This window comes from Pseudorca crassidens, chromosome 10 (genome assembly GCF_039906515.1).
Source record: "Pseudorca crassidens isolate mPseCra1 chromosome 10, mPseCra1.hap1, whole genome shotgun sequence".
In the NCBI taxonomy this organism is placed as follows: Eukaryota; Metazoa; Chordata; class Mammalia; order Artiodactyla; family Delphinidae; genus Pseudorca; species Pseudorca crassidens.
This window is the reverse complement of record NC_090305.1, coordinates 55,486,300-55,498,626: the sequence shown is the minus strand read 5'-3', so window position 1 is coordinate 55,498,626 and position 12,327 is coordinate 55,486,300. Positions and strand designations below refer to the sequence as shown.

The window sequence follows — 12,327 nt, the reverse complement described above, 5'->3', positions numbered from 1 at the left end:
GTGGTTACCAGAGGTGGGGGGCTGAGGGGAGTGGGAACTAGATGAAGGCAGTCAAAAGGTACAAACTTCCAGTTACAAGATAAATAAGTACTAGGGATTGTCAAGTACCACATGATAAATATAATGAACACTGCTGTGTGTTCTATATGAAAGTTAAGAGAGTAAATCCTAAGAGTTCTCATCACAAGGAAAAGAAAACTTTTTTCTACTTCTTTAATATTGTATCTATATGAGATGACGGATACTCACTAAACTTATTGTGGTCATCATTTCATGATGCATATAAGTCAAACCATTATGCTGTACACCTTAAACTTATACAGTGCTATGTGTCAATTATATCTCAATAAAACAGGAAGAAAAAAAGAACCTTAAAAATAATTTATTAATTAATTAAATATAAAAACCGGTCAAAATTTAAAATTACCAAAGCTAAATATTACACACATTTATGTAAATATAACTGGAGTACACTAAAATTATACGTGTTAACTTTGAGTGGACCACGAATCAGATTTCAATCAGCCATTTTAAAGTTAATTAACGTAGTCTTTTTTTTTTTTTTTTTGGTTGCACCGGGTCTTAGCTGTGACATGCATGTGGGATCTAGTTCCCTGACCAGGGATCGAACCCAGGCCTGCTGCATTGGGAGCACAGCACCTTATCCACTGCACCACCAGGGAAGACCCACACAGTCTTTTAATGTGCAAACCTGTATCTAAAATGCATGCAATGAAAAAACTGTCAAAAAAAAACTCTTACCACCAAAGAAAAATACTTATCAACTATTATTGGCTAAAAGCAAACTAATATCTGCCTAGGTAACCAATGTATACCTTAAAATACTATTTCTTATTAAGATAACTTTATATCCATTGGGCAGATTAACACCTCTGGTAAACTACTGATTAAAATCAGGTTTACCAACTTTCCCATATGATTTGGGTATGTCCTCTCCTGTCCATCTCCACCACTGCTACACAGTCAACAATTCCACTCTCCCTTGAATGTAAACTAATCCAAAAGTTCCCTAGCCAGTCGCCCTGTCTCCTCTTCTCCTTTCTCATTCTCTTCAATGTGTTCTTCATACAGCAGCCAGAATGATTATCAAACATGAGGCAGTCTTCCCCTATCAGGCTGACCTCTGAGCTAGCCAGGGGGTTGGGGGGTGTCCAAGGCCAAGCTTTCTAACTGGCCTATAATATTTCTTCCTTCCCTTATCACCTCCCTGCTCCTGCACCCCCATCACCATGGCTCTTTGCAATTGTTATTTCTGAGGCCAAGTTTTCCAGAGGGGTGGGAGCAACATGTCAGAGATCAAGTTTGGGGCTGCCATGGCCACAACTTTGGTTACACAGAGGAAGAATTGAGCAATTAGGTAAATACAATGAAGATAATGGGAGTCAGGCTTCTAACTACCAGAGAAAGGAGTTACAAACATGGGAATGTGGACAGCTAGAAGAAACGCTGGCTTTGGATTGGAATGGGAGGTAACAGTGTGAACTCATTTTTTAATACAATGTAATACAGATACAAAAGAGGTACAAATGTGTGTGTGTATGTATTTCCTAAGTGTATATGCTGAGAGGTCCTAGAAGCAATAATACCTAAGTAGCAATAAGCACACCTAGAGGCCAGATAAATAGTACTATGCATTAAACGGAGCCAGCCAGTCCTTAGAGAAATTGCTGGCTCCATGACTGCAACTGAGAAAATTCAAGCAGCAAGGCTAAAACATCTAGCTATGCTAGGAAGTTAAGGACTCAAAAAATGATGAGGATATGTCAGAAGAACACAGGAACTAGCTTTAAGCAGCTCCTACTAGCCAAGTCCAGAATAATTCAAATAAATAACAAATCATAACCCACTAAGGAAAATAAGAACACCGTTCTAAAGTAAACAAAACAAACAGGTGAATAGGGAAAGCTCTACCCTACTGTACAATGCCAACTAATAAATCTAGAAGAAACAATGAAGTGAGAAATGTCACCATCTGGCATCTTTCATAATATAATATCTGATTCAGGTAAAATCATGAATGGAAGCTAAAACACGAAAGTTTGATGGAAACAGGATATTACAAAGTCGCAAACTACCTCCCCACAAAATACTAATTAGTATAACTTATTAATTGTAAGGCCAAAAAATCTGGCAGACAGCATCTTAACAAAGTGATAAAAGTTAAACATTATCAGCAATGGGACAAATCAACCTCATGTTTTTCCTAACATGCACTAAAAAGAACACAGCATCACTTGGGTGGTACGAGAGCCCCAAAATGTGTAAACACAAGAAAATATGAGGCAAGCCCTTACTGAGGGACATTCTACCAAGTAAGTAGTCAGTACTCTTCAAAAATGCCAACATGGTGAACGACAAGGAAAAACTGAGAAACTATTCCAGATTGAAGGAGACTAAAAAGGCAATTAAATGCAATGCAAGATCTGGGATTAGATCCTGGACCTGTAAACAACATTATTGGGAAAATCAGCAAAATCTGAATGAGTTTTGTAGATTAAATGGTAATATTCAATCAATGTTAATTTCCTGATTTTGAAAGCTGTACTTTGGTTATGTAGGAGAGTATTCTTGCATTCCCATTATACTTATAATTACATCCAAAACTTTTGACATCATTCAACTCTCCAGCCTCAACTCAATATTCACTACACATTCTAGGCACTAAAATTCTTTCTATGCTCTCTCCTGGCTCAGGGCCTTCACCCATTTTGTTCCCCCATACCTGGAAATTTTCCCATCACAATTTCCCATTTTTCTTGTCCTCATTCATTCACTCATTCAACAAACATATACTACAAGTTTACTATGCACCAAACACAGTTCTAGGACATAGGAATTCAGCAGAACATAAGCATTTAAAAATTTGCACCCTTGTAAAGCTTACTTTCTGAGTGGGAGACAAAACAAGATAAAGTAAAAATGTAGTAAAGTAGATAGTGCTAAGTGCAATGGCACTTAAAGAAGTGAGAGAAATAAGGTACGTGTATGGGGTGAGGTGAGAAGGCTGTAGTTTTTTCAGATAACATGGTCATTTGACTACATAAAAGTAAAAAATAAAAAATTTTGAAACATCCTGGGGGCTTCCCTGGTGGTGCAGTGGTTAAGAATCCGCCTGCCAATGCAGGGGACACGGGTTCAAGCCCTGGTCCGGAAAGATCCCACATGCCGCGGAGCAACTAAGCCCATGTACCACAACTACTGAGCCTGCACTCTGGAGCCCACGAGCCACAACTACTGAGCCCATGTGCCACAACTACTGAGCACATGTGCCACAACTACTGAAGCCCGTGTGCCTAGAGCCCGCGCTCCACAACAAGACAAGCCACCACAATGAGAAGCCCGCTCACTGCAACAAAGAGTAGCCCCCGCTTGCCACAACTGGAGAAAGCCCATGCGCAGCAACGAAGACCCAAGGCAGCCAAAAGTAAATAAATAAAAAATTTTTTAACAATCATGAATAATAGAAAGGGCATGAAGGAAGTCATGGGATGTGAGGGAAAAGCATTACCAGTCAAGGGAAGAGCAAGTGCCAAAAAGCTGAGACCAGAGTATGCCTGAAAAGATCTCTGCCATGATAAGGAGGCATATGGCCAGAGAGTGAGCACTGGAGAAAATAGTGGGAGAGTAAATCAAGGAAGTAATGATGCCTTGAGTGCAACTTGTAAGACTTTTGGCTTCTACTATAGAGTAAGAGGAGGAACCATCCAGAGGGTTTGGACAAGAGTAACACGGGCTAATCCATTTTCAGAGTCACCCTGGTTGCTATGTAGAAAACTGACTTGCAGGTGTGCCAGGGTATAAGTACAGACAAGTCAGAAAGCTATTGCAGTAATCCAGTAAACAGATGATCCACGGTGGTGGCAGAAATGATAGAGGCACTCAATCTCACTCCTTTTCTAAATTAGTTCCCCTCTCCATTTATAATCTTAGGCCCCTGAATTTTTCCTTCACAGAACTTACCACAGTTGGTAATATATTTATTTGCGGGACTTTGTTTAATGTCTTTTCTCTCAAAGGATTGTAACAGAAACTGGGTCTATTTGCTCAGTTTCATTGCTAGCTCCAAACAAATGAATCAGTAAAATGCAAAGTTTTTAAAAGGCAACTTTTTTTAATCTCTGAAAAGTAAAACCTGAGATTCTCTGTTTTGGTAATAAACAGGAGCTACCAAAGAATGTGTCCATAAGGAGAGACTAGCAAGTACCAAGACCCTGAGGCAACAATGTGCAAGGAGGCCGACAGGGCTATAGGGCGGGGACTGGCACACTTTTTCTGAAAAGGGCTATTCTAGGCTTTGCCAAAAAAGAGGCAAAATCAAGGATAAAATGTAGGTACTTGTTATAACAAGAAAGAAAACTCCTGCCCTGCCCTGGGCGCTTTTTACCTGGGTTGGGCCATCTCAGATGGTGGGTACACTAAGTACACAGCTATCTAATTGCCATTAGCTGGAGACTTCTCTGAGGGAAGAGGATCCAGTCTGGTGTTAAGAAGCCCAGGGGAGGGAGGTGAGTAGTGGCTAATACAGTCTGTTTCACTCTCTGCCCCAGTGACACTCAAATATCGGCACGCCCTTCTCTCCTGCCAGAGAGTCCAGCCATCTCAAACTTGGGCGGCTGGTACAGCTGGCAGGAGAGAGGGCAATTTGCTGAGTCACCAAGTTCCGGTATGAGATTATACCATTCACTGCCAAGCAACTGCCAAGCAGAAAACCCAACGTGTAGGGCACCTGAGCAAGCCCTGGGCAGCAGTGAGGCACGGCTACTGGCCAGAGAAGCAAACACTTGGAATAAAGGGGAGGATGGGGCAGAGGGGAGCACCCCAGCTAGCTCTCCAAGGCTCACAACGCTAGAGTGATGCCCTGGACCATACAAAAACAGGCAGCTGGGCAGGCCTCTGCTCTACAGACAGCAAGGAAGGAAGTAGGAGGAGATGAAGCTACTTGCTCTGCAAGTGAATCAGGAAAAAAAAGAAAGGCTAAAGAGAATGTACTAAAATTTTATACCTACCCTATTTACTCCAAAGCTTTTGGGGTCAACTCTGAAAACTTACGTGGGGTAACAGTGCATGTATATCCTACATTTAAATGACTAGGAAGATACGCGATGGAATCTTCAAAGTAAAATAGCTGTCTTAAGACAGGTTATATAATATGAAATATAAGTATGAAAAAATGAAATATAAGTACTGTACAACAGTCATTGGAAATCAATAATATCTGACTTCATATGGAGTAAACTCCAACAAAGAGACCAACTAATGCTTTTCAAAAGAAAATAGCCATTGCTAACTGCAGGTACCACAGGGAAAATGCTGTTCCTACAGTACGAAGTACAGTAAGCTATCCTTTCAATATAATTCCACCACATACGACCCCTCATAGTTCAGCCTAATTCTCAGCTATCAAAGCTCTCTAGAGAGGGAACAAGAGCAGAACAAGAGAATCTACCACACCCCTCTCTTTATCATTTAAATATGCTTTACTCAATCAGCAGATTCTATCCCAGGGTATACTTCTAACAAATTAGACCTAGGCTGCAAGTTTTCCACAAGTGGGGAGAGAGAAAGCCAGTATGCTACACCAGAGTACTGGTGTAGCAAAGAAAAAAAAAAAAAAAAAAAGAATCTGTACCGTTAAAGATTTTATTTTAAAAATAAGTAAAAAAAAAAAAATTAACTATAAAATCCTAAACATAAAAAGGTAAGTCAGACAACCCTGAGTTTGAATCCCAACTCCACCAACTCTTAGCTGTGTGACTGCATGCAAGTTACTCCTCAACCTCTCTAAAGTGAGGGCAAAACCTCATTTAATTTAAGCATGAGGGACAAATGATACAATATATACTCAAAGCTTAAAATATTGCCTGGACACACTGCACATGTTGGAAAAACGGTAGCTACAGATTCTTATTTTACAACTATTCGTAAGTGTTTTACATGTTCTCCAGTATTTCATAAAACTTAATCACTTTAGAGCACATATCTAAGAACTCAACGTTTAAAATCTCATGGGGAAATAAAAAGGAAATGAATATATTTCTTTTAATATACCAGTGATAGGTACAGGACAAATTCCAATTAGAAATTCTAGTTTTAAAGTTTTTCTTAGGGGGAAGGTGTGAAGACCGAGAACAACCAATCTATGTTAGGCAAAGTGATACTGCAACGCAAATTCACGTAACCCATCCAGCTCCAGCCAGTACTGAGGGCTGGGCAACTCCCAGCCCACCAACCAGAGACAGAAACAAGAGAGCTGGGCCAGATATTGATCAGAGTTAACAGATGCCTCCTGAACCTTATTTTCACACTTCTTTCTTTGCCCGATTTACCTCATGAAGAATCACTAATGAAGCACTACTGCAGCAGAGTATGGCAGAAAGTAAATAGTCAGGGAGTCAAGAAGTCAAGATCTTAGTCTAACTCTACCACAAAGCTAGCTGCGTGGCTTAAACCTCCTGTGTGCAGAAGACTCTGAGAGAAGATTCTCTCTAGGGTTACAAAGAATGAAGAAAATCCTGACAAGCTATTTTATTTATTAAACATTAGAAAAGTCAGAACACAGAAAAGCAGAGATTTTAAATTTTCCTTTAAATTTTCAAGTTTATTCATTTATGCACAATAAAATTACTGAGCCAATTTAAGGTCTGGCTACTACAGATACTCCTTGAGACCAAGGGTCAGGTATTATATATCTTTATATTCCCCACACTGTTTTATTAACAAATTGTAGCAACGTCATTAGGACTAATATTATCTCAATATCTTAAGCAACAATCAGAATGTAAGCAACAGCTTGAGAAGTAAAATGGAACAGCAATATTTTCTTTCTTGATCTGTAAAACACTAGTGCTGGGATAAAATTTCAGAAATTATGAAACTAATTCCATCACCTTTATTTTACAAATGAAAAAGATACTACCATAATGCAGCAAACTAAGTATTAACCCACAAAAAAGTGACACACAAATCTATTTAGAAATTTTACAAAATCTATATAAAGGACTCTTGAGTTAAAGAAAACTAAAATTACAAACTATTAAAAAATGTCAACAAGAATACTATATACCGGGGACTTCCCTGGTGGCACAGTGGTTAAGAATACACCTGCCAGTGCAGGGTACCACAGGTTCGAGCCCTGCTCTGGGAAGATACCACATGCCGTGAAGCAACTAAGTCCGTGCACCACAACTACTGAGCCTATGATCTAGAGCCCACAAGCCACAACTACTGAAGCCTGCATGCCACAACTACTGGGCCCGTGTGCCTAGAACCCGTGCTCTGCAACAAGAGAAGCCGCCACAATGAGAAGCCCACGCACTGCAACAAAGAGTAGTCCTGCTTGCCTCAACTAGAGAAAGCCCGGGGACAGCAACAAAGGCCCAACGCAGCAAAAAATAAAATAACTAAATTTATTTAAAAAAAAAAAAAAAAGACACATGCACCCCAATGTTCATTGCAGCACTATTTACAATAGCCAGGACATGGAAGCAACCTAAATATCCATCAACAGAAGAATGGATAAAGAAGATGTGGTTTTATATATATATATATATATATATATATATACACACACACACACATATACACACACAATGGAATACTACTCAGCCATAAAAAGGAACGAAACTGGGTCATTTGTAGAGACGTGGGTGGACCTAGAGATAGTCATACAGAGTGAAGTAAGTCGGAAAGAGAAAAACAAATATTGTATATTAATGCATATATGTGCAATCTAAAAAAATGGTATAGATGATCTTATTTGCAAAGCAGAAATAGAGACACAGACATAGAGAACAAACATATGGATATGGGGAGGGGGATGAATTGGGAGATGGGGACTGACATATATACACTACTGATACTATGTATAAAATAGATAACTAATGAGAACCTACTGTATAGCACAGGGAACTCTACTCAATGGTCTGTGGTGACCTAAATGGGAAGGAAATCCAAAAAAGAGGGGATATATGTATACATATAGCTGATTCGCTTTGCTGTACAGTAGAAACTAACACAACGCTGTAAAGTGACTATACTCTGATAAAAATTTTTAAAAAAATTCCTTTACCTATCCTACCCTTCTATTAGATGTGGACACACATAATGGCCAATAACATATGAGCAGGGTATTCCGGGGCAGTTTCCAGGAAACATCGTGGAGGCTGAGCCCTCTGCCTTCTTTCTCCCTCCCTCCATCCTCCTAAAACTTGGGTATGACTGCTATCTGGACCTTGAGAGCAAGGACTCTAGGTTTTACAGAGCAGCTCACTGGAGGAGCCAGAGCCTGAGCCTGATGAACTTCACAGAACCACTACACCATCCCTAGGCTACCAGAACTACCCATCCACCAACTTTTCACACAGAGTAAAATCATAATTTTTTTTCAATTTATTTTTTGACTGCGTTGGGTCTTCATTGCTGCACGCAGGCTTTCTCTAGTTGCAACGAGTGGGGGCTACTCTTCGTTGTGGTGCATGGGCTTCTCATTGCAGTGGCTTCTCTTGCTGCGGAGCACTGGGCTCTATGCATGCAGGCTTCAGTAGTTGCAGCACGGGGGCTCAGTAATTGAGGCACATGGGCCCTAGAGCACACGGGCTTCACTAGTTGCAGCGTGCGGGCTCAGTAGTTGTGGTGCATGGGCTTAGTTGCTCCACAGCATGTGGGATCTTCCCAGACCGGGGATCGAACCCATGTCCCCTGCACTGCCAGGCAGATTCTTAACCACTGAGCCACGAGGGAAGTCCTAAAATCATAATTTAACTCACTGACAGTTTGAGATCTACCACACGCAGATGACTTCACCCCTAACACAGCAACATAAATAATATAAACTAAAACAGATAATATAAAAAACTGCATACATGACTGCTGAGATCCTCAACCTCCATTCCCCCTGACCAAATTTCAGAAAGCTGACAACCAGGCTTTTTCATGGAAGGAGACTGGAAGCTTTCTCTCTAAAGAAACTGATCACAACAAAAGACATGGAAGATGGTATCTGGAGCTTCCCCCTCCCCCACAAAAAACCCAGCAGGGTTCCCATCTGATCACCTAGTGTAAAATTCACTGTTTACCAAGGCTCTCCTAATCAATTTGTAGTTAAAGTCACTTTACAAAGGATGACATTCATTCTTAATATTATAACTCATAAATGTGTATTTTAGGAAATGTTAATAGGTCATCTAGAAGTTAGTAACAATAAAAAAGGCAAGTCACTGAAACTATATGTAGAGCTGTGTATCATTACCAAGCTAGCTTCTCTTCTTTAGGAATTAGATTAAGCCCTCTTTTTTTAAAATTTTATTTAAAAGTTCATTAAGTGTAAAATATGTAAATTAATGTTCAGTTTACACAATTATCCAAATATAATTATTAAAAGTAAGACAATCTGCTTGATTGGATGAACACCCCACAACTGTTTCATTTTTACAGTATGTATACCAATGGTACTTTTGTACACACCTCCATTTAACAGACTGTACTAATAGCTATTAGTTTACCCTAACTCTCCTATAACAGCAAGAAGTGAAAAAAGCGTAGTTGTTGAACGAATGTGTTAATATGAGGATAATACAGACAACTAAAGAAACACAGTTTCAAAGACACTATCTCCTCAACAGCCCTAAACCTAGGAACAGTTCTCACATTTACACCTTGGAAAAGACTAAAGGAATGAACAAATGAACAAAGTTTTAAACTTCACAGAACCACTACTCACTATTCTCTCATCTTCTAGTCTCTGAAGACTACACACTCCTTAAGGGCTGAGACCAAACCTAATGTATTCATATGTACATTATACACAACCCATGCTTTTTTAATACTACTAATGAAAAATCGTCACTGAATGCCCCTCATGTCTACATAAGAATTGTACTGGAGATTTTTTTAAAGTATGTTAATTCTAAAGAATGGCTAAGTGTTCATAGGTTAATTTTTTTTTATATTTGTTTCTTTTTTAAATATTTTTAAATTTTATTTATTTTTGGCTGTGTTGGGTCTTTGTTGCTGCGCACGGGCTTTCTCTAGTTGTGGCGAGCGGGGGGCTACTCTTCGAGTGGGCGCTACTCTTTGCTGCGGTGCACGGGCTTCTTATTGCAGTGGTTTCTCTTGCTGCGGAGCATGGGCTCTAGGTGCATGGGCTTCAGTAGTTGTGGCACGCAGGCTCAGTAGTTGTGGCTCATGGGCTCTAGAGCACAGGCTCTGTAGTTGTGGCGCTTAGCTGCTCCGTGGCATGTGGGATCTTCCCGGATCAGGGCTCGAACCCGTGTCCCCTGCACTGGCAGGCGGATTCTTAACCACTGAACCACCAGGGAAGCCCTAACTTTTTAAAAAGCTTATACTAAGTATCAAGTTAGTGATCTTTGCAACCCAACAGTCTTATCTTTAAAACTGACACCAAGGGGTCATCATCCCTCTAAGCAATCTATTCAGTATCCTCCTTCTGGAGGACCAGCTCTTCCCCAGTCCATACTAATATTACTTTAATCCATGCTGCATGGAGAAATTAAACCAGCAGAGTGATTCAGACAAGGGCAATTAAATTAGGCCATTTCCCACCATCATACATGGGCACAAGCCAACCCAATCAGAGGCCTCCATAGACTTTCGCCAGGGTGTAGGAGAAAAGTACTCTTACCTAAGATCCTGAGTGTTAAGACCACTGTAATTACAGGAGAGCCAAGATCCTGAGTGCTAAGACCACTGTAATTACAGGAGAGCCAGTGGCCATCTCTCCCAATAGAGAAACAAAGCTCTCCTAAGAGGTAATCATCATAGAGGCAGGATGATCTCCTGGAATGCCTAAAGATAAGGAAGCAATATTCCTTGACTTTGCAGTTACTAAGCTAGTTTAACCTGAGCTGCTCCTACCTGCATCCTAATACAGCTGTGTTTTTCCCGTGAAACAAGGAGAATATGTTACACATAGGAAATGAGATCATTAACAAGATGGGCGAAATAAATTTTTTTAACTATAAAGTGCTATAAAAATGTTCTGCCATCCTAACTAGAAAGAACTACAAAAGGAACTCTCCTTAAATACAGCCTGAGCTCAATAAACATTTGCTAAGATAACAAATTTACTCCAATATCTGCATACCTGTTTGTGAACAAACTGATTAAAAGCAACCTATCTTGAACGTTAATGTCACTCAAGTTTAACTTCAAATAATGGCAGCTCCTAACCTATGGAATTCTCCATTTGTCGTTCGGTTACGATGAAGCTAGGAAGATGGCTCATTCCGAAGTGGATAGGGTAGTACGTAATAAACATGGGTTCCAGTGTTCCAATTCTGCCACTTCCCTGAAGCAACTACGATTACGAAATCCAAACCTGGCCAAGAAAGTTTTGCAGTGATGCAAAAACTGGGGAAGAGAGGAGTCTCAGAGACCCCCTCCCCCCACCAAAAAGTGAAGAAAACCAGTTCTGGGTAAATGTGGCAAAAGAGATCAGTACGTGGCAGACCGTTCCTCCCAGGTGGCCGACGGCCCGAGCCTCGGTGGACCAAGGGCTAGGGCGGGCAGCTAGGGGAAGCGGGTCGGGTCCCCGGGGACTTCGAGGCCGCTCCTGCTCAGCAGGAAGGAATGCAGACCACACCTACGCGCCCGGCCAACAGGGGCAGGACGGCCGGCCCGGGCAGTAGGTGTGAAGGAGGGAGGCAGGAAGAGAGAAGGAAGCAAGGGGAGCGGCAGGCCGCCGACGGCCTCCCCCCGCCCGGCCCCAGGCCCACCTCAGCAGCGTCTCGAGCGCGCTCTCGTGCTTGTCCAGCGGGCGGCCGAGCGCGGCGCGGCGCAGCTTGCTGAGCTCCTCCGCCGCGCGGCAGTACTGGGCCTGCTCCTCCCCGCCGCTCGGGTACGTCTGCTGGATGAACTTCACCAGCGGCTTGGCCAGGTCCACCTCCGAGGTCTTCTTCAGCTGCACTGAGACGAACGTCGCCATGGCGAGCGCCTCGGCCGCCCTTCGGGCCAAAGACCGCGGGACGACAACGAAGGCCGAGGCGCGCGGGGTACCGTACAGGCGGACTGACGGGCTGACAGGGGTCCGCTCGGCCTGCGCTTCGGGTCTGGCCACTTCCGGGAGCTATCGCGCAGGCGCAGTCGGCGCGCCGCCTCCGGTCACGTGAGGGAGACCGGGCGCTGGCGCTGCTCACCTGGGCCCCCACTCTTCCTGCGCCCAGCCTTACGGCGCCGGCTTTCTCCACAGGCGGAATTTTCTCATTCCTCCGTACTTCCTCGGCAGGTGGGCAGAGTGCTTTCACGTAAAGATAATTCTTCCTCCGCTCTAACAATTTCCCGGGGAAGTGC

The 12,327-nt window shown here is 42.2% G+C and overlaps 1 protein-coding gene across 3 annotated transcripts in view; it reads right to left on the bottom strand.

Moving 5' to 3' along the window:
* Positions 1-12,101, bottom strand: part of PDCD6IP (programmed cell death 6 interacting protein) — a 58,102-nt gene extending 46,001 nt beyond the window's left edge. For 2 of the 3 annotated variants that reach the window (XM_067753682.1, XM_067753683.1), the window contains exon 1: positions 11,754-12,100. In XM_067753682.1, the coding sequence (XP_067609783.1) occupies positions 11,754-11,962 (209 nt within the window). In that variant the 5' untranslated portion in view covers positions 11,963-12,100. Of the gene's footprint in view, positions 1-11,753 lie in introns of all 3 variants that reach the window. The other variant, XM_067753684.1, reaches the window with a different exon arrangement.
* Positions 12,102-12,327: the final 226 nt, after the last annotated feature.